This window comes from Budorcas taxicolor, chromosome 11, assembly GCF_023091745.1.
Source record: "Budorcas taxicolor isolate Tak-1 chromosome 11, Takin1.1, whole genome shotgun sequence".
NCBI classification, from domain to species: domain Eukaryota; kingdom Metazoa; phylum Chordata; class Mammalia; order Artiodactyla; family Bovidae; genus Budorcas; species Budorcas taxicolor.
The window spans coordinates 75677043-75699554 of record NC_068920.1 but is presented as its reverse complement, the minus strand read 5'-3'; the positions used below and the strand labels follow the sequence as shown (position 1 = coordinate 75699554).

The 22512-nt window shown below is 40.7% G+C and overlaps 1 protein-coding gene across 1 annotated transcript in view; it reads right to left on the bottom strand.

Moving 5' to 3' along the window:
* Positions 1–5237: 5237 nt before the first annotated feature.
* The window catches only part of LTBP1 (latent transforming growth factor beta binding protein 1), a 456857-nt gene continuing 439582 nt past the window's right edge, over positions 5238–22512 (bottom strand). The window contains exons 32-34 of the mRNA XM_052648703.1: positions 11550–11672; positions 7363–7512; positions 5238–6214 (exon numbers count right to left, since the gene is read on the bottom strand). Of these exons, the coding sequence (XP_052504663.1) occupies positions 6033–6214; positions 7363–7512; positions 11550–11672 (455 nt within the window). The 3' untranslated portion in view covers positions 5238–6032. The remainder of the gene's footprint in view (positions 6215–7362; positions 7513–11549; positions 11673–22512) is intronic.

Below are 22512 nucleotides of genomic sequence, written 5' to 3'. Positions count from 1 at the left end.
TTGTCAATTTTTTATATCGAGATGATAATGTGATTTTTTACTTTTATTTTGTTACTGTGGTATATATTACATTGATTTTCATATGTTGAACCATCCTTATGAACTTGGAATGATCCTTCTTGGTTGTGGTGTATGACCTTTTGAATGTATTGTTTGATTTGGTTTGCTAATATTTTGTTGAATTTTTGCATCTATATTCATCAAAGATATTGGCTTATAATTTTCTTTTTTGGTGGTCTACTTGTCTGATTTTGGTATCAGGGGATGGTGGCTTCTTAGAATGTCTTTGGGAGCGTTCCCTCTTCTTAATCTTTTGAAACATTTTGAAGAGGATCAGTATAAGTTCTTTGTATGTTTGATAGAGTTTGCCTGTTACACCATCTGGTTCTGGGCTTTTTCTTCAGATTTTTTTGTTGTTGCTATCGTTACAGATTCTATTTCACTTCTAGTGATTGGTCTGTTCAATGAACTATTGTTCTCAACTCAGTTTTGTTGGGCTATGTGTTTCTACAAATTTGTCCATTTCTTCTATGTTGTTAAATTTGTTGCCATACAATTGTTCACAATATTCTCTCATGGTTTTTTTATATTTCTGTGGTATCAGTTGAGAATTTTTCCTTTTTCATGTCTTATTTTGTTTATTTAGGTTCTCTCTCTCTCCTTCTCAGTGAGCCTGGCCAGAGCATTTTCAATTTTGTTTACCCTTTCAGAGAATCAGTTCTTGGTTTTATTGTTTTTTTATTTGTTTTTTCTATTTTATTTATTTTCTCTCTGATCTTTGTTTTGTTCTTTTCTAATTCTTTTAGGTGATAGTTTAGGTTGTTGGAGGTTTTTCTGTTCTTTTGAGGAAGGCCTGTTTTTGAACAAACCTGATTTGAACAAGTTCATTGCTAGGAACTTCCTCCAAGAACCACTTTTGCTTCATCCCATCGATTTAGTATGGTTGTGTTTTGTCATTTGTCTCAGGGTATTTTTTTCATTTCCTTTCTGATTTCCTCATTGACCTAGTGGTTTTTCAGTAGCGTGTTGTTTAGTCTTTATGTAATCATTTTTTCTCCTCTCTTTTTGTGTGGTTAGTTGTTAGTTTCATGTCATTGTGATCAGATATGGTGCTGGAAACAATTTCTATACTGTTGGTGGAGATTAATTTTGTGTGCTAGTAAGTGATCAATACTAGAGAATGTTACGTGTGCACTTGAGAAGTCTGTGTTATTTTGGAAGTAATGTCTTGAAAATAACAATTAACAGTTCTATTGTACATTTCAGGATCTCTGTTGTTATTGATCTTCTGTCTAGACGATCCATCCATTGATAAGGAGTAGGGTGTTATAATCTGCTATTATTGTATTCTCATCAATTTCTCCTTTTCTGTTGGTATTTACATATTTGGGTGTTGCTGATGAGTGTAAAAATCCTCTTCTTGTATTGACCCTTTTATCATTATATAGGGTTCTTCTTTATCTTTCTTTAGGGCCTTTGTTTTAAAGTCTATTTTGTCTGATATGAGTATTATGACTCACTTTCTTGTCCTTTTTATTTGTATGAAATGTCTTTTTCCATCCTCTCACTTTCAATCTATATGTGTCCTTTCCTCTAAAATGAGTCTCTTGTAGGCAGCATATTGTAGGTTCTTGGGTTTTTGTGTGTGTTACTTTTTTAAAATCCAGTCTACCATGCTGTATTTTGATTGGAGCATTCAGTCCATTGACATTTAAGATAATTATTTGATACATCTGTATTTATTGCCATTTTAAACCTTGTTTTCCAGTTAGTTCTATGTTTCTTCTTTGTTCCTTTTTCTTTTTGTGGTTTGAAGATTTCCTTTTATGTGTGTATTTTTGGTTTTTGTGAATCTATTTTATGTTTTTTTATTTGGGGTTACCCTGTTTTTCAGGAATGTTGACTTCTTCCTATATCAACTTGCTTTATGATTGATAGTCATATTTGCTCACACATTCTAAAAATAATAGATTCTAAATTTTCTTACTTTCCCTCCCCACACTTTATGACTTTGTCCTTTTTTCCATCTTCATGTTTGTCGTTTTGCTGTTCTTCGTGTTTATCACTACTTTTACAGTTTTTTTTTGTCCCCCTTTGTGATCTGTATAATGATGATATGATTTTACTTTCCAACTGTGATTTCCTCTTTCCCATATCTTCTTTTCTGTTTCAAGAATAACTTTTAATATTTCTTTTAGGATAGGTTTAGTATTGCTGTATTTTTTTAGTTTTTGCTTTTCTAAATGATAATCTTGCTGGGCACAGTATTCTAGGTGGCAGATTTTTCCCTTTCAAGACTTTGAATATATTTTTCCAGTCCCTTCTGGCCTGCAGCATTTCTGTAGAGAAATCAGCTGATAAACTTATAGGGGTTCCCTTGTAATTAACCTTTTCTCCTGCGGTCTTTAGAATCCTTTCTTTAACTTCTTCCATTTTTATTATATAGCATCTTGGTATAGATCTGTTTGGGTTCATTTAGTTTGGGAACCTCTGTGCTTTCTATATCTGGATATCTCTTTCCTTCTTTAGCTTTGAGAAATTTTCAGCCATAATTTCCTCTTTTAAAAACAATTTTATTGAAGTTGCTGTAGAATGTTATTTTCTGCCATACAGCAAAATGAGTCAGCTATAAGATTCATTCATTTATAATCTTTTTTGGATGTCCTTCCCATTTAGGTCACTATAGAGCATTGAGTACAGCTGCCTGTGCTATACAGTAAGTTCCCATTAGTTATCCATTTTATATATAGTAGTGTATATATGTCAATTTCAAGCTCCCAATTCATCCCACCCCACCCCCTTTCCCTGCTTGGTGTCCATACATTTGTCCTGTATGTCTTTATCTTTATTTCTCTGCTGGGTCAGATGGTAAAGTGTCTGCCTACAATGCAGGAGACCTGGGTTCGATCCCTGGGTCAGGAAGATCCCCTGGAGAAGGCAATGGCACCCCACTCCAGTCCTCTTGCCTGGAGAATCCTATGGACAGAGGAGCCTGGCAGGCTGCAGTCTGTGGGTTGCAAAGGGTTGGACAGGAATGAGCAACTTCACTTTCACTTTTTTTCTGCTGTGCAGAGGTTCACCTGTACCATTTTTCTATTTCCACGTGAGTTAATAAATATTCTTCTCTTTCTGACTTACTTCACTCTGTACGACAGTCTCTAGGTCTGTCCACATCTCCACAAATGGCACAGTTTCATTCCTTCTTATGGCTGAGTAATATTCTATTGTATATATGTGCTACATCTTTACCATTTCTCTGTTGATGAACATTTAAATTGCTTCCCATGTCCTGGCTATTGTAAACAGTGCTGCAATAAACACTGAGGTGCAAATATCCTTTGAAAGTAATGGTTTTCTCTGGGTATATGCCCAGGAGTGGGATTGCTGGGTCATATGGTAGTTCTCTTTTTAGTTTTTTAAAATTGATACAGCCACTATGGAGAACACTATGGAGGTTCCATAATTTCTTCAAATACACTTTTCTATTCTTTTCTATTCTCCTTTTGGAATCTGTTATGCACAGATTGGCACTTTATATTATCCCATAGGTCTCTTATGTCGTTTTTCTTTTTTTCATTTGGCTTTCTGTCTGCTGTTCTGATTGGGTAATTTCCATTACTGTATTCTATCTTCCAGATCACAAATTCTCTCTTCTGCAGTTTTAAATCTTACAGTATAGTACCTTAAAGTACAATAGTAAAGTACAACCGCTGGCATACAGGGGCTGGCATCAAGTGAACAAGCAAGAGTTACTGACTGGAGGAGGGAGAGGAAATAGGAGATGAGAAAGCTGAAGGGTCTTCAACAAACTGTATTTGCATTCACGCCTAACACTGAGGGAACACATATTCACATCTTTGAAAGTTTACAACTCGACAGTTCATATGTAGGGGACTTACTGTATTCATTCTGCTATTCATTGCCTTGAGCTCAGCTTTCATCTCAGCAAATGAATTTTCTAATTTTTCTTGGCTCCTCTCATAGTTTCTAGTTCCTTTTTACAGCAATCTGCATTTCTGTGAATAGTCAAGATTTCTTAATTCCTTCAGTATTTTCATCACCTCCTTTTAAAACTTGGTATATATTAGATTCAAGTAGTCTGTCTGTTCCTTCAGGGGAATTCTCTTGGTCTTTTAACTGGGAGTGGTTCCTCTGCTTCTTTATTTTGCTTATACTATATTTCTGTTACTCTGTGAGTTGAGAAACAATTATCTACTGTAATCTTGGAGGACTCTTTGTATGTGGGAGTGTCCCTGTGTAGCCTGTGTGGGTTTAATACAGTTTTGGCATGAGGAATGCTTTTAGTTTGGCTGTCTCTTCTCTCAGCAGATGCTGGAACATTATCCCCTTGATTGCGGGTGTGCACAGCCTGCACAAGCTCCTGGGAAGGCAGGGACAGTGGTTGGCACCTGGTCATGGAACTCTTGGCAGCAGGGGACATGGAAGTTTTAGGTGTACCATTCTTCTATGGCAGAAACTAAAATCCAAAAGCCTGTCTTAGAAGAAAATGTTAGATGGAGATATTTTTTGCTGAGTGTGCCTATACATAGTTTGTTTTTTGAAAACTCAGATGTTCTTTATTAAAAATGACTCTGAAATTCAGGTTAAATAAGACAACTGCATGACTGGATATGTGTTAAGCAAGGCTTGGAACATCAAAAACTGTTCTTCCTATGATATCCACCAGTTAGTTATTTGCTAGGGCTGTCAAAAGTATTAATGCCATAGACTGGGTGGTTTAAATTTATTTTCTTAACCCATTACTGACCAGAGACATTTCAGTATTCACTTACATACCAAGTTGCTTGCCACTGGTGTTAGTTTCTGTAAAAATCCCCCAGTCGATAAAGTTCAAGGTATTGAAGAATTTTCTTCTTAGGCGCCCTCCTTGGCTTGCCAATGGCTGTTGGCTCCCTGTGTCTTCCCATGATTTTCCTGTGTGTGTTTTAATTTCATATAAAGACCACCAGCCCTATTGGATCAGGGCCCACCCCAGTGACCTTCTTTAATGGGCTTTAGCTCATTTAAAAATACAGTTACAGTACTGAGGGGACATGACTTAACATGAATTCTGGGGACACAATTCTACCCGTAACAGTATATAACAAATTTAATAATTAACCTGGAAAAGACTCCACATTCATAAAAAGACCATTGGTGGTGGGGTGGATAACTGGTATGCATATGTTCATTGACATAACTCTGAGGTAGAAATTTTCTAAAAAAAAATGGTGATTTATTTTGCTTTTAACATACAGTGGTAAATATTTTGGGATCATCAAGTTTTTAAAAAAATTTGCTGGTCCTACTTTATACATTACAATACTAACATAAGCTCATTCATTAGCTCTTCAATTTCAATGTAGGAAAGGGATCCAATTAACACCTACTAGCAGCTTGGCTAAGAATGGACATTAAAATCAGACAACACATTGTAAATATAAAGTCCTTTTCTCCAAATGTGTATAAAAGTTTTGAAACAATCAATCACTGCCTGCGCCACAGGACAATTTGGATTTTAAAAATCTTCCAGACCTGGACTAGCATAACCCTGTGTAACATTACTTATAATAGTTTAAACAATATTTTATCGAAGACTTTTGCACTTGACATTTGATAAAGAAACAATAGCCAAGGAACTGCATAACCACAAAATGAAAATCTTATAAAATATTTCCACCACTATTTAAATGCCAGATTTAATCAAGCAATAGTAAAAAATATCAAAACAAAAACATAATAATACAACCTTCTGTTTAAAATAACAGCACTGTTCTGCCTCTTTTCCACTAAATTTTACATATGAACAGACTATATATACTGTTTTGTTTTTCAGAGAAATGTCCATTTGGTCTGTCAGTCACACCACTCAGGCTCACACTGAATCCTTTCTCTTCTGAGGATATACAACTCCATGATGTCTCCGTATTTCCAGCATTTGGGGTTAGGTGCAATGTCTGAAGTATAATACATTTCTCTTTCTCCTTTACACAGTGCAGAGTATACAGGCTTAGGTTATGTTAGCTTCTCTTTTACTCCAGGTCACTGTCTTTTTCTAAATTCAAGGCAGTATTCAATGGAGTGCAGTAGTTTGGCTTGTCAGAAGGTACAAAGCCCGGCAGACACACACACTTATAGGACCCTTCGGTGTTGATACACTTGGCATTCTTGCAGAGAGACATCCGGTTGTTCAACTCATCACACTCGTTGACATCTGCAATAAGCCAAACCACGGAGGTAAGCAAGCTTTCCCATCACTCTGGGAGGAGAAACACTCAACAGCTTACCTGAGGCCCTGCCTAAACACAGCTGGCTATTCCATGCTCTCTCCACGGTAAGCTGCGTAGTCTTTCCTCTTACTGTCTGTTTATGCAAGGTAAATATGACTTTCTAGATCGCAAAAAGGTGAGTATCCAAGGGATTCTAGAATTTCTTTCCCTGTTATTTGACATAACAGGGACCATTTTGTCAGCCTGAGTTTTTATAGTCAAGAAAACTAGAAGAACTATCTTACTTCTAAATCCCTTTCTGCAGATGTGGAAGAGCAGTTAGGTTGTCAAGAGAAATACAGAGCCTCCAAGAAGCTGGTCTCAAGGCTTAAGTTACTTTCTTAGATTTCTTTCCACAGGAAAGAAAGTCTTTTATGCCCCTGAAATACGTGTAACAACCTGGGTTACCTGTTTCTGGACCACCACAGACTGAGACTAACAAAATTGAAGTGGGAAAACTGTAGGAAGGAGAAAAACAGCCACAAAAATAGGAAAAACAAAAAACAACCCTGCAAGTCAAAGGTCTTTCAGCGTGGAGGCCAGCAGGCTCAGGAACACAGCGTCAGTTACACAGGAAGGAAAAAAAAACCATTTACTGTTTTTTTAAAGGTAAAAGAGAAGGCTACATGAGAGTTTTATTAAAAAAAAAAAAAAAAACAAAAAACAACTTTCTCCAAAATGGAAGTATTTTCTTTTTCATCTGTATGTCCCTCATGCTGGCATAAGCTGTTCAGGGAAAACACTATTTGCCTCTGAGTCAAAAGCTCAATTTAAAAGAGTCTAATTACCCCAAATGTTCTGGTGTTTCCTCCATAGGTACCATTTATATGAATTCTTAAGTACTTCTTTAAAAATCATAGTAAAATATACAGAACATAAAATTGACCATTTTAACCATTTTTGAGTGGATAGTCCAGTGGTGGTATGTACCTTCACACTGTTATACAATTGTAACCACCATCCACCTCCAGAATTTTTCTCATCTTCCCAAACTGAAATGCTGCAAATCTTTAATGTACTAGACTATATGATGTCCAGCCACAGGGCATCTCAGGAAAAGGATAATTTCCCGTCAGATACATATGGTTCTTACCAACACAGGTCATCTTGGCCATATCCAAGTGATACCCATCAAAGCAATCGCAGGTATAACCTTCCTGCACCCTGACACAGCGGCCATTTTCACATCCATTGAGGATGCCACATTCTTCAGCCTGCAACTCCTCAAAGCTATTTAAAAAACCTGGAAGGGAACAAACAGGAGGCAAGGAACAAATCTTCATCCTCTTAACACCATTTTTAAAAACAACGTGATTTTAAGGTTATGGTTCATCATACATATTTCCAGTACCTTAAAGATAGCATTGAAATATTTGTACATGATATTAAGCATTTAAAGTGTTACAAACTTTGTATGTTGTACAGATTAGCCCCACATTTTGAATTCTGATGTTCTGAATCAAAATCACATAATACAGCAAGTAGGGTTTTTTTTTTTTTTTGCCTTTAGTTAACATCTTGTCTAAGATTTCAAGTCTCCCAAGTTCTCAGTAGGGCAAACGTCAAAACATCTTTCAGGATGGAACCAATGGAATTCATGATCAGCGTAGGTATTTGCTAAGAGGCACGAGCATTGGAGGCAGTGCTGTTTGATTCCGTGTTCCAAGAGCAGAGAAAAGCCAGGCTGGCCTTGCCCTAATAAGGTCTGTTTGTTTGCCCTGGCTTTAGAAGGAGCCTTACAAAAGGGCCCTTGGGGGATCAAAGGCTAAAGTGAGTTAAAGGGACTCCAAACATCCTGATAGAAAAATACATCATACTTCTATTTAGAAAACCCAAAAACTTTAAGAAAACAAAGACGCTCTTGTTTAGTTCTGAATCAGTTTAAAGAGAGAAGGAGCCAGTTTAGCAATACAAAAGCAATGTAACCAGGCGTTAAGAATATTTTAGTTCTCTTTATAGAGAGGAAAGTTGTAAATATAAATTTATGATGACCCCGAAACGTGTGTGGCCTTTCATCCTCTCCCCTGCTCCTGAAGCTACTGCCGTGGATTAACTTTCAGGGGGAAGAAAAAAAATCTCCCTAAAGCCGGAACTAATTGGCCTTTGAAGTAATTCTCCAGTGGAACTGCAGGGGGCAGCAAAACATCATTGCTTATGCAGCTGTAAGGTCTAACATTTTACAGTATAGGCTTTTAATTAATTTAATTGACGGCTAATTACAATATTGTGGTGGTTTTTTGCCATACATTGACATGCCCTTTTATGTGTCCTGAGATAACAATGTGGGATAAAAAGTAGAGCTAGTGAGTTAGCCAGTATATAATTTCATTGTAATTGATTTCAAAAAAGCAGCATCTTGGACATGGAATTATTAAACTGTCTCAGAAATGTACATCAGGACTTGTTCACTGGAGTGGCAGCATAGGGGCAGAAGGAAGTATAAAGGGAGGGATGTATGTGTGTGCATGTCTTGGCTATACTGTAAGACTACATTGTCATTAATTCAATGGAAGTATATCCCCTTGCTAATACTTTAATAGTTTAGTTTAGATTGGATAATGAATCATTTTAGAAGCATTAATATTAATACTTTGTGTACCTTGTTGTTTTATCTTGTCTTTAATTGAACATTAAGGGAAAGCAGGATTTTATTCATACCTCTGCCAATATCATTAGTTAGAAACTTATTGCCATTTTTGTCTTTTCTGAAATTTTTACCAAGAGTACCAAGATTTTATATATATATATTTCTTTCCAGATTGAGTTGGTATAGTGTATCAAACTACTCATAGCTTTGGGACATTGATAAATATTCATGCGTGTATAAAAGCATGATACATAACTATGATTTTAATTACTTAAAAATGGATGCTTAGTTGTATAAACACACAAATGAGACTTGAAAGGACACAAACAGTAAACTGCTTGTGACTAAGGATGACTTTGTTTTTTGGTTTCCTATAATGCACAAGTTAACTTTTAAGAAAGATTATGAAAAAAACTGAGTAATACATCTATGACATTGCATTTTAAAAATTAAAGTGAGAAGAAATACAGCTAGCCATCAAGACTGTCAGCAGATCCTGAAAGCCAATTTGAGAAATACTGACAGGAAAGTCAACCTATGGAAATACTTCAAAGTGCAGGTATCAGAGCAAAATCATTTTAACTTTAGTAAAAAATATTTTTATTCCAGAAATTAAAACATGAAATTAAAATTTGAAACTCCTACACACACATTAAACAGACTCCCCAAAATACTTGTACAGGACTCCGAAACACCAGCAAAGCACACAGCCCCTGCTCTAGATCGTGCTTGCTACCTATTTTTATAAACAAAATTTTACCGGAACACAGACAGCCTCAGCTGTTCACTAATACCTGTCTGTGGCTGCTTTCCTAATAGAGCAGAGTTGAATATATTCATCAGCCGCAAAAGAGACTAGATAGTATGCAAAGCCCACCACTTTACTGTCTGGTCAGCTAGAAGGAAAGCTGGTCTCTAACTTAACACCAGTCATTCGCTCAACTTTAAACAGAAAGACAGGACAGGGTGGATCACAAGGTTGGTAGAAATCTCAGCCTCTCTTTTACTACCTACCCTGTCTTCAGCAGGGGCAAACAACCTGTGATCCTGGGCTGAGAAAGAGGAGCTGTTTCTCTGTAATTCATAAGAACTTTAAAGGCCATTACATAGTTAAAGCTGGGGTCCTGGAACTGCATCGTAGTTTCCTATGTTGCTAAACAGAAAATTGATCTGATACCACTATGTTTATTTTCTAACATTTGTAATGGATTTTGTTTTTATGTTTTAAAGCAATGACAGCATTTATTTTTAAAAAAAGGTACATAAGCCAATACCTAAGGCAGAACATTTCAACATTAAAATTCGTGGCATCTGAACTGTAAGGTATTAGAGGCTACACACAGAAGCATGAGATTGTGTCAGTTACATACAGATTTACCCTGTTATTTTGGATTTATCAGGCAGGCAAAACTGTACTTTCTTTCAATTTTAATATTTATTCTCCCTTTCTTTTTTAAAGTAAATGTTTACTGACCTATAACATATACACAGAAATGTAGAAGTCATAAGTGCCCAGTCTTAGAGCCGTCAATGTATTTAAGCATATTTCTTGAAGGAGGACGTGGTTGATTAAAAGAAATAATCTAAGGTGTTAGAAGGCAGGATAGTGGTTACCCGGAGAGGAGAGCTGGGCAAGGGCACCAGAGGCCCTCTGCATGCTGCCAATGCTCTAGACTCACTCAGATCTAGAAGACCCAACCGCACTGGTTTAATAGCATGCTGTTTGAATGGAAATTTTAAAGCAGTTTTAGGTCAGCTGAGGGATCAACATACTGCACCTTTCAAAAAACAAAAGGAAAGAAAGGAGGGAGGGAAACACTTTTGGACTAGGAACAGAAGCAGCTCCATAGGCAGCCATGAAGCTTGTACTGCTGCTCAGGACACAGATCCTGGCTAGTCTGCCATGCGCACAGGTGATAAGAAAGAGCGGCCTCATCGTATTTTATAGTGTCAGCACTCTGGGCTGCAGGGTGTGGGCCAGGCACCTGGAGTGTACTGCCATCGTCCCCTTCGGGAAGGCAGACCACCTCCTGTCTACTGATACTGCAGTTTTTACCATCCCATTTGTCAGACTTCACATAACTCATCTGTTATTTGCAAGCTCTAGTCTCTCCCACAGACACGTTTAGCTTGTGTGGTTCCCCTCTCCAGGACACTCTGGTGGTACCTTCAGGCATTTACTTTCTAAATGGGAACAGGGTTCACACATACACATCCCACCTCACATTTAAACTCTGCTCACAAATCCAGGAAAAGCCATCACACATCATCATTTCTTGCTTAGTAAACCCCCTCACAAATGAATTCTAAAAATTCATCTCTGACCAGGAGAGAGCAACTGTTTTATTTCCCATTTAAATGCTTGTAAACTGTGCCCCTTAAGCTAGGCCACCACGTCATGGGTAAAGAAATGACTTTGTCGTGGAAATTATAAGATGATTTTCTGTAAAGAAAATAAACATACAGTGTTCCTAGCAGTGAGACTCTCAATATGATCCGGTGGTTCTCAAACTTGGGCGTCCATAAGGATGACTCAGAGGGTGGGTCTCACCCTAGTTCCTGATTCAGGTCCTACAGCATCACCCACGGACCTGCATTTCTTACAAGTTCCCAGGCACTGCATTTTGAGAACCACTGACCAAACTTCAAAAGCACAGTTTAGTTTCAGAGTAACTAAAAAAATTGTTGCTTACGGTCCTGGACGAAGTAGGGATCAGCTTCGGGAGCATACTGTGCACTGAAGTCAACCAAGGCATCCCGTCCATACGGCCGCCGGCGTCCCGTGACGGGGATGTTACACAGCTGGGCATAGTCGTCTGCGAAGGACACGACAACAACCGTGGCACACCATCACTGTTTGCTCACACGAGGGTGCGTTCACCCGCCGTGTGCCCCTGCCTCCCATGCACACCCCCGACCCTGGGCCATCTCAGTATCCTTCATGGGTGCTCTGCACACCCACATACGACTCATACTCTTCAGCACAATTAAGATTCTGAACAGTAGATGCCATTAGTCGCTGAACAGTCCGTAGAATGCATCCCAGGAGAGAAAGAACTGAAAAATCGAACCATCAGAGAGTGCAGCAAGCCTTTGGAAGAATGGCTTTATCTGAACCCATCAGGTGTTTTCATCAAAACATTTTAAATGTATAAAGCAGTCATTCTTACAAATACACATTTTCCCACTCACTGGAAACAGGAAAAAAAATGCATTTCTGGTGATCTAAAAATGAGACACAACCAAGCAAGGATGCTACTAAGTACCATTTGAATTTAGTGGCTATGATTATACTTCTCTTCTCAAGACCTGGTCCTTAATCATAATAGTGAGCATTATAACAGTGATAATGAAGTAATGGCTCTAGTAGTAACAGCTAATAGTTGTATAATGTTGGCTCTGTGCCAGCTACTGTTTTAAGCACTTAAAACATTAATTCATTAAAGTATTTACACCACCCTATGAAAAACTATTATCCACATTTTACCGATAGGAAATAGAAGCACGGAGTGGTCAAATGACAGCTGGTATGAGGCAGAACCATACTTGAGCTCAGTCCAGCAGTGAGTTAACCAATAGCGTAACATTTCTTCCTCTGTAACCCCTGACCTTGCCTTTTCTGCACCTTAGCTAAATTCATCTGCAGTCACCACTCCTTGAGGCCATTTTCCCTCCTCCATGGCCCACCCAGCACATGGGATCTCGGTCCTCCATTTGTCATGAGGTGATCACGTTTTCACTGCATTTTGTGGTCCCAGGCTCTTTCCTGTATGTTGGAGCAGAATTATTCAGAAGATCTAGAAAGGAAGGCTTTGGAAGAGACAGCCTCATCTTCTGAATGCACTTTTTACAAAAACTATACTGCCTGAGGACTCATCTAGCAGTTGGTGAGAATTCCGAGGCTCCCCAGACATCAACAGCTCTACCAGAACTGAGAGCTGCACCTCAGCCAGCCCCAGCACTGGCTGGACACTCTTAAGGCAGCCACATAAGGCAGCCGCCACACTTGCCTAGATCACAGATTGAAGGAGTTTTCCTCTATTTTGCTTCCTTCTGTAACAAAACTAAAGAAAAGCACTGAGGCAAGAGGGTGAATTCTCAAGGCTTTCTTCCATCACCCCTCCTTAAAGGGGTCAGAGGTGTGTGGGTGTGTGTGCACATGCATGCATACGTGTACACACCTACACATTCTCTCCTAAAGTGAAAGAAGGGAGTGTAAAGCCAGAAAAGACCCTGAACCATCAGAGATGGCAGGATTATGGTTGTCCCTTCTTACAAACTCTCCTGGTGGGAAGCATTCCGGGAACAACGCCCCCTCCCCGCAGCCCCACCATGACTTTCCATGCGCTCTTCCATGAAATCATTTCATGAGAAGTGTTAATTTTATTAAGGAGAAAGCTAAACCTGGAAAAAGACCCTTGACTCGCAAAAATAAAGCTTCAAACAAAGAGAACACAAATGGTTGTCAGTTCTGCTTAAAGTCTGAAAGGGAAGAATAAAGGATTTCCCTGTGAGGGCAAGATCGCAGAAATGTTTACAAGTTTGACACGCTGAGGTCATTCCTGTTCTCTCATGTCTTTTTATATACATTTGTTGTACATCTGAAAGGGAGACTCAAGATTTTATATGCAGGCAATAGCTGTGATCAAGAGTAGATATTAAAATTAATTCACGTTCATATTTTGTAAACCTAGTCCAGAGATGGCTGAGCAGCACACTCCTCTCCAGCACCTGGCGGTCAGGTCTGGAGCCTGTGGCTTTTCCCCTGGACCATGCAGCCTCCACCCTCCAAGCTCTCACCATCTAACATCACGAAAGGAAGGGATCAAATGGGGGGAGGAGTGGAGGGGGAACAGACTTCTGTTCCTATGGGATGTTTAGGAACAGCATCCTGGGAAAGGTAGTACTTTATGAGCAGGATTTACTTCATAGAAGCTATCTGGGATTTTAAAAAGCACTTACCCAAAGGCAGGGAAGAGGAACTAAAGAGTCTCTTGATGAAGGTAAAATAGGAGAGTGAAAAAGCTGGCTTGACACTCAACATTCAGAGAACTAAGGTCATGGCATCTGGTCCCATCACTTCATGGCAAATAGATGGGGAAAAATGAAAAGAGTGGCAGATTGTATTTTCTTGGGCTCCAAAATCACTCCAGATGGTAGCTACAGGCACAAGATTAAAAGATGCTTGCTCCTTGGAAGAAAAGCTATGACAAACCTAGACAGCGTATTCAAAAGACTTCATTTTGCCAACAAAGGTCCATATAGTCGACACTATTTTTTCCAGTAGTCATGTATGGATGTGAGAGTTGGACATAAAGAAGGGTGAGTGCTGAAGAATTAATGCTTTGGAATTGTGGTGCTGGAGAAGACTCTTGAGAGTCCTTTGGACTGCAAGGAGATCCAACCAGTCAATCCTAAAGGAAATCAATCCTGAATATTCATTGGAAGGACTGATGCTGAAGCTCTAAATACTTTGGCAACCTGAGAAGAGCCAACTCAGTGGAAGAGACCTTGATGCTGGAAAGACTAAAGGCCAAAGGAGAAGGGGGTGGCAGAGGATGAGATGGTTAGATAGTACCACCAACACAAGGGACATGAATCTGAGCAAACTCGGAAGATGGTAAAGGACAGTGAAGCCTGGTGTGCTGCAGTCCATGGGGCTGCAGAGAGTCAGACCCAACTTAGCAAATGAACAACAACAAAAACCCAAAGGCATCACAAAAGCAACCTGTGAGCTGTGTTTGGGGACCACCAAGTGGTCCATAAGAAGGGTTCTGAATGTGACCCAGGCTGCAAAGGGAAGCAGAGGATGGTAATGTGGGTGGGGCGACCTTTGGTGTTTGCTGCATCCTCCTTCCCTCCATTGCTGGACACGTGTTTTTCTCTCAGCTTTCTAGAACTTACTGTCCTTTGCTGCTTTACTTTCTCTAACACGTTAACAAGCCAGATGTCAAGGTAGTTCTGGTCAGTTTTCAAAACATCACTTCTGTGTTAGACGTACTCTTTTGTATTTGAAGATGAGCTGCAGTCCCATCAACACTGGGGCATGCACTTTGAGTTATTTTTCTGGGAGCATGAATGGGTCTGTTCTAATCCATCCATGCTGCCCCTCCCATTGCACACATTCTTGGCCAGGGTCAAGGTTGACATGAACAGGGGGTAATGGAAAGAACATGGGCTTCCAAGGCAGAAGCAGGAGCTCAAGTTCTGATTATGCTACTTCACTTTCCAGCTTAGCAGTTGGAAAGCAACGCAGTGAGTCTCAGTTTCCACATCTGTCACATGGGGATAATTCCTATTTGCTTCTGTGTTAAAAATGAGATGAGGGACTTCCCTGGTAGTCTGGTGGCTAAGACTCCACACTCCCAATGCAGGAGGTGTGGATTACATCCCTGGCCAGGGAACTACATCCCACACGCTGAAACTGAGAGTTCACATGGCACAACTAAAGATCCTGCCTACCAGAACTAAAAGGGCCCGTATGCCACAAGGAAGGTCAAAGACCTCACGGGCCACAGCTAAGACCCAGTGCAGCCAAACAAAAAACAGGTATTTTAAAAAGTGAGATGTTACATAATTGTTCTTGAATTCTGAAGAACCAAGAAAATGGAGGTTACGGGTTTTTCTCTTTAGGTAAAAATCACTCGAGGCCCTGCTGAACATCTGGAAGTAAATGAGGATTTTCAATGACAGAATGATTGATAGAAATTTTAGTGTCAGCAAAACTTTAAAGGTAGTTGTCAATGGTCTAAGAATTGCACAAGAAATTAAGAGCAATGAAAGCACCGCCTCTAGCTGTTTTTAGATATTGTTTCAAGATCAAGAATTCTTAAATAGATGCAGGGAAACTCCAACTCAGTAAACAGAGAAAGACGTCCTCATGCATTTCATCTCAAAAACTAATGACTGCTTGGGAAATTTTAATCACTTGGTCAGACAGTGATAAGGTATGAACAACAGCACATTTTAACACCAGACCAATAGAACACATAATACAGGAGGCAAACTGATGTTCAGCAGTTGTTAGTATATGCCTGAACCTTTCAGGAATGCCTCGAGTAGCCAGCAGGTTTCTCATTATCTTCTAAGGGACCAACTGGAATATCAGCAAGTCCTGGGTAAGGCATCGCCTTCAAGATCTGGGCACATGCACCTTTCTAACATATGCTGGGTCCCTGAGCATCCCAAGCCACAACCAGAACCCATCGAGCTTGGAGGTACTTCGCCTTGTTCATCCCTAGGGTTGGGTCATGGCTACAGTCCAGTTTGGGGAGGCAGTGAGTTGTGGTTGGCTGAGGGCATGGAGCCCAGGAACAGCAGATCTCTGATTTCCACAACTCCTGATGGGAACCCATGAGAATCTCTTGGCTGCCATTTCATCCAGTTCAACATGTAAAAATGAACAGATTTTTTTCATCCCTAAAGTCTTTTTCCGTCTGCAAGATATTCCTTACTTAAGCAGGGTACTTAAGAGTACGCCTTACTTAAGAGTTCATATGGTGCAACAAAGATTGAAGATATTGCATGATGCAACTAAGACCCAGCACAGCCACATAAATGCAGATTTGAAAAACAACAACAAATTAAGCACCTAGTTAAGCACCATCTAGTTGTCTGGGGCTAAATGCAAAGGGCGAGCGTGTACTTTCTAAGGGAAAACTCATTTCTTTTTTATTATGATGAACACAAGCAAAATTTTATTCCACTACTTTATGAAAAGTCAATGTACCATCTCTAGAGAGTCACATTATGATCTGGATTGCTTTGTTTACTCTCTACTTTTAAAGAATAACCTTGTTCATTTTATACATTTCAATTAAAAAATTTATGGTAAAAAGCCATTGCTGGGGAAGGGAAAATTTTCCTACTGCCCCTCTTGAATTCTTTTGACTGGTCTAATAATTAAATTGATACAAGACAGATTAAAAAGAGAAAAAAAATCAATCTGTACCTATGGAGGTCTCATTGAAATAAGACCTCCAAAGTAAAGAAAGCAGGCTGTTTTTTGAAAATCATTTTTAGACAAATAGACAATTATTTGTAAAGATTTAACAAAATAAACCTTAACCTTGAATTCCCTAACTGTGATGGTAAGGATTTCTTTTTTTTTTTTGCAAATGCCGTTTTGGGGACACTATACCTGTCCGTCCAGGATCTAGCCGCACATGAATGTGAAAAGGAGGAGAAGTGGAAATAGTCACACCTCAAAGCCTCACTCCGGAGAAGGCAATGACACCCCACTCCAGTACTCTTACCTGGAAAATCCCATGGGTGGAGGAGCCCGGTAGGCTGCAGTCCATGGGGTTGCACAGAGTCGGACATGACTGAGCAACTTCACTTTCACTTTTCACTTTCATGCATTGGAGAAGGAAATGGCAACCCACTCCAGTGTTCTTGCCTGGAGAATTCCAGGGACAGGGGAGCCTGGTGGGCTGCCGTCTATGGGGTCGCACAGAGTCGGACACGACTGAAGTGACTAAGCAGCAGCAGCAGCAGCAAAGCCCCACTCATTGCACTCCTCACCTCAGTAGGCACAGCTGTTAAGCTCTTGATCAGAGCTTTGAGTGACACACATGGGATGGTGTGGGCCACCACCCCCTACATGGCCTAAACAAGATCCAGGCCATGGCTCACACTCATTTCCCTGGCATGGCAGATTCATATGACACATGGTGCCGCTTTAATTTTAAATTGGAAAAAGAAAACTTAAAAAATTGCCCCCTAGAGCCAGGAGATCTGAAGCCCCCACTGTCTGCAGCAATAGCAAGCACATATCCTGGCAGGAAATCTCCGTTACTTTTGACAGACACATCTGCAGGGCTGGTCTGGACAGTCACATGTCACAATGCCACTCTGGCATGTGAGGACACTGGGAGGTGAAGTCTCTTGACTGAGGCAGATTAAATTCAGCTGCTATTAAAAATGATGAAGAAGCTGTATTTTGTTCTTCACACATCAAGGCCGAAAACCGAGTGCTCTGAAGTTTCAAGTGCATCATTTTCAAATAAAGGTGAAGTCCTTGGAAGAAAAGTTATGACCAACCTAGACAGCATATTCAAAAGCAGAGACATTACTTTGCCAACAAAGGTCTGTCTAGTCAAGGCTATGGTTTTTCCAGTGGTCATGTATGGATGTGAGAGTTGGACTGTGAAGAAAGCTGAGTGCTGAAGAAGTGATGCTTTTGAACTGTGGTGTTGGAGAAGACTCTTGAGAGTCCCTTGGACTGCAAGGAGATCCAACCAGTCCATTCTGAAGGAGATCAGCCCTGGGATTTCTTTGGAAGGAATGATGCTGAAGCTGACACTCCAGTACTTTGGCCACCTCATGCGAAGATTTGACTCACTGGAAAAGACTCTGATGCTGGGAGGGATTGAGGGCAGGAGAAGGGGACGACAGAGGATGAGATGGCTGGATGGCATCACTGACTTGATGGATGCGAGTCTGAGTGAACTCCAGGAGTTGGTGATGGACAGGGAAGCCTGGCATGCTGCGATTCATGGGGTCACAAAGAGTCGGACACGACTGAGCGGCTGAACTGAAGGCACAATGGCTGTGCGGTGCAGCAGCAGCCAAGAGGAGCTACCCCACATGCAAGGTTAGGAGCGCAGCCGAGAGGAGCTACCCCATGCCTAAGCTCAGGGGTGGCAGTCAAGAGGAGATACCCTGCGTCCAAGGTAAGGAGCAGCGGCTGCGCTTTGCTGGAGGGTGTGAAGAGATAACCCATGTCCAAGGTAAGAGAAACCCAAGGAAGATGGTAGGCGCTGAGAGGGCATCAGAGGGCAGACAGACTGAAACCACAATCACAGACAACAAGCCAATGGATCACATGGGCCATAGCTTGTCTAACTCAATGAAACTAAGCAGTGTGGGGCCACCCAAGACAGATGGGTTATGGTGGAAGAGGTCTGACAGAATGTGGTCCACTGGAGAAGGGAATGGCAAACCACTTCAGTATTCTTGCCTTGAGAACACCATGAACAGTATGAAAAGGCAAAAAGATGGGACACTGAATGAGAAACTCCCCAGGTCGGTAGATGCCCAATATGCTACTGGAGATCAGTGGAGAAATAACTCCAGAAAGAGTACAGAGACAGCACCAAAACAAAACCACCACCCAGTTGTGGATGTGACTGGTGATAGAAGCAAGGTCCGATGCTGTAAAGAGCAATATTGCATAGGAACCTGGAATGTTAGGTCCATGAATCAAGGCAAATTGGAAGTGGTCACACAGAAGATGGCAAGAGTGAATCTTGACATTCTGGGAATCAGCGAACTAAGATGGACTGGAATGGGTGAATTTAACTCAGATGACCATTATTTCTACTACTGCGGGCAGGAAGCCCTTAGAAGAAATGGAGTAGCCATCATAGTCAACAAAGAGTCTGAAATGCAGTACTTGGATGCAATCTCAAAAACGACAGAATGATCTCTGTTCATTTCCAAGGCAAACCATTCAATATCATGGTTCCAAGTCTATGCCCTGACCAGCAACGCTGAAGAAGCTGAAGTTGAAAGGTTCTATGAAGATCTACAAGACCTTTTAGAACTAACACCCCAAAAGAAGTCCTTTTCATTATAGGGGACTAGAACGCAAAAGTAGGAAGTCAAGAAACACCTGGAGTAACAGGCAAATTTGGCCTTGGAGTACAGAATGAAGTAGGGCAAAGGCTAATAGAGTTTTGGCAAGAGAACATACTGGTCATAGCAAACACCCTCTTCCAACAACACAAGAGAAGACTCTACACACGGACATCCCCAGATGGTCAACACCAAAATCAGATTGATTATATTCTTTGCAGCCAAAGATGGAGAAGTTCTATATGGTCAGCAAAAACAAGACCAGGAGCTGACTGTGGCTCAGATCATGAACTCCTTATTGCCAAATTCATACTTAAATTGAAGAATGTAGGGAAAACCACTAGACCATTCAGGTATCACCTAAATAAAATCCCTTATGATTATACAGTGGAAGTGAGAAATAGATTTAAGGGACTAGATCTGATAGACAGAGTGCCTGATGAACTATGGATGGAGGTTTGTGACATTGTACAAGAGACAGGGAGCAAGACCATCCCCAAGAAAAAGAATGCAAAAAGGCAAAATGGCTGTCTGGGGAGGCCTTACAAATAGCTGTGAAAAGAAGAGAAGCGAAAAGCAAAGGAGAAAAGGAAAGATATACCCATTTGAATGCAGAGTTCCACAGAATAGCAAGGAGAAATAAGAAAGCCTTCCTTAGCGATCAATGCAGAGAAACAGAGGAAAACAACAGAATGGGAAAGACTAGATATCTCTTCAAGAAAATTAGAGATACCAAGGGAACATTTCATGCAAAGATGGACTCAATAAAGGACAGAAATGGTATGGAACCAACAGAAGCAGAAGATATTAAGAAGACGTGGCAAGAATACACGGAAGAACTGTACAAAAAAGATCTTCACGACCCAAATAATCACAATGGTGTGATCACTCACCTAGAGCCAGACATCCTGGAATGTGAAGTCAAGTGGGCCTTAGGAAGAATCACTACGAACAAAGCTAGTGGAGGTGATGGAATTCCAGTTGAGCTATTTCAAATCCTGAAAGATGATGCTGTGAAAGTGCTGCACTCAATATGCCAGCACATTTGGAAAACTCAGCAGTGGCCACAGGACTGGAAAAGGTCAGTTTTCATTCCAATCCCAAAGCAAGGCAATGCCAAAGAATGCTCAAACTACTGCACAATTGCACTCATCTCACAAACTAGTAAAGTAATGCTCAAAATTCTCCAAGCCAGGCTTCAGCAGTACGTGAACCGTGAACTCCCTGATGTTCAAGCTGGTTTTAGAAAAGGCAGAGGAACCAGAGATCAAATTGCCAACATCTGCTGGATCATGGAAAAAGCAAGAGAGTTCCAGAAAACATCTATTTCTGCTTTATTGACTATGCCAAAGCCTTTGACTGTGTGGATCACAATAAACTGTGGAAAATTCTTCAAGAGATGGGAATACCAGAGAACCTGACCTGCCTCTTGAGAAATCTGTATGCAAGTCAGGAAGCAACAGTTAGAACTGGACATGGAACAACAGACTGGTTCCAAATAGGAAAAGGAGTGCGTCAAGGCTGTATATTGTCACCCTGCTTATTTAACTTATATGCAGAGTACATCATAAGAAACGCTGGGCTGGATCAAGCACAAGCTGGAATCAAGATTGCCAGGAGAAATATCAATAACCTCAGATATGCAGATGACACCACCCGTATGGCAGAAAGTGAAGAGGAACTAAAGAGCCTCTTGATGAAAGTGAAAGAGGAGAGTGAAAAAGTTGGCTTAAAGCTCAACATTCAGAAAACAAAGATCATGGCATCTGGTCCCATCACTTCATGGGAAATAGATGGGGAAACAGTGGAAACAGTGGCTGCCTTTATTTTTTGGGGCTCCAAAATCAGTGCAGATGGTAACTGCAGCCATGAAATTAAAAGATGCTTACTCCTTGGAAGGAAAGTTATGACCCACCTAGACAGCATATTAAAAAGCAGAGACATTACTTGGTCAACAAAGGTACATCTAGTCAAGGCTATGGTTTTTCCAGTGGATGTGAGTGTTGGACTATGAAAAAAGCTGAGCGCTTAAGAATTGATGCTTTTGAACTGTGGTGCTGGAGAAGACTCTTGAGAGTCCTTTGGACTGCAAGGAGATCCAACCAGTCCATCCTAAAGGAGATCAGTCCTGGGTGTTTATTGGAAAGACTGATGTTGAAGGTGAAACTCCAATACTTTGGCCACCTGATGCGAAGAGCTGACTTTTGAAAAGACCTTGATGCTGGGAAAGATTGAAGGCAGGAGAAGAAGGGGACAACAGAGGATGAGATGGTTGGATGGCATCACCAACTCGATGGACATGAGTTTGGGTAAACTCCGGGAGTTGGCGATGGACAGGGAGGCCTGGCGTCCTGCAATTCATGGGGTCGCAAAGAGTCGGACACGACTGAGTGACGGAAGTGAACTGAAGGGCCAACCCATATTCATAAAGGAAAATGGGTCGTATATTTCTAGACCAGGTGTTTTTCCTACATGCCTCCACATGTTATTAATTGATGGTGTTTGGAACACACACACCAGGATGTGGAGGAAGGAGATGGGGAGAATGAAGATTTATCCTAATGGCTGCTGAGCCAGCTGTACAGCAGGCATTTTTCTTTGAAATTAGTAAGAGCTATGGAATTAGATAAATGTTGACCATTTACAGAACATACTGTCCAATACTGAGGACAGAGGAAGGAACATCAAAGAGGATTATCCTGGCAGTGCCACACCTTGTGGAGTTAAGACATCTGCCTGCTCATGCTCATTCTCAGAGAGTAAACGCTTACCAACAGTGCCTGTGGAACAGGCAGCAACCCTGCTCTTCTGATGTCAAAGCCTGCTGAGCTGGGAGAGAACACTGGGTAACCTAAAAAGAGGAAGGACCCGGAGTCAAAAGCCCTGAGTTCTAGTCCTACTGCTTCCTGTTGTTGGGACTGGAAACCTTTCTCTGAGCTTTATCTGCTGAGCATAGACTATGGTCCTCTGCCTTAGCAGCATTAAAGGAAACTTATTGTTCCATTCAGTGACTGACTCACTCACTCATCCAACCAGAGGCTGAGAATATTATCAGGCGGAATGGGGTTTGGGAGGAAC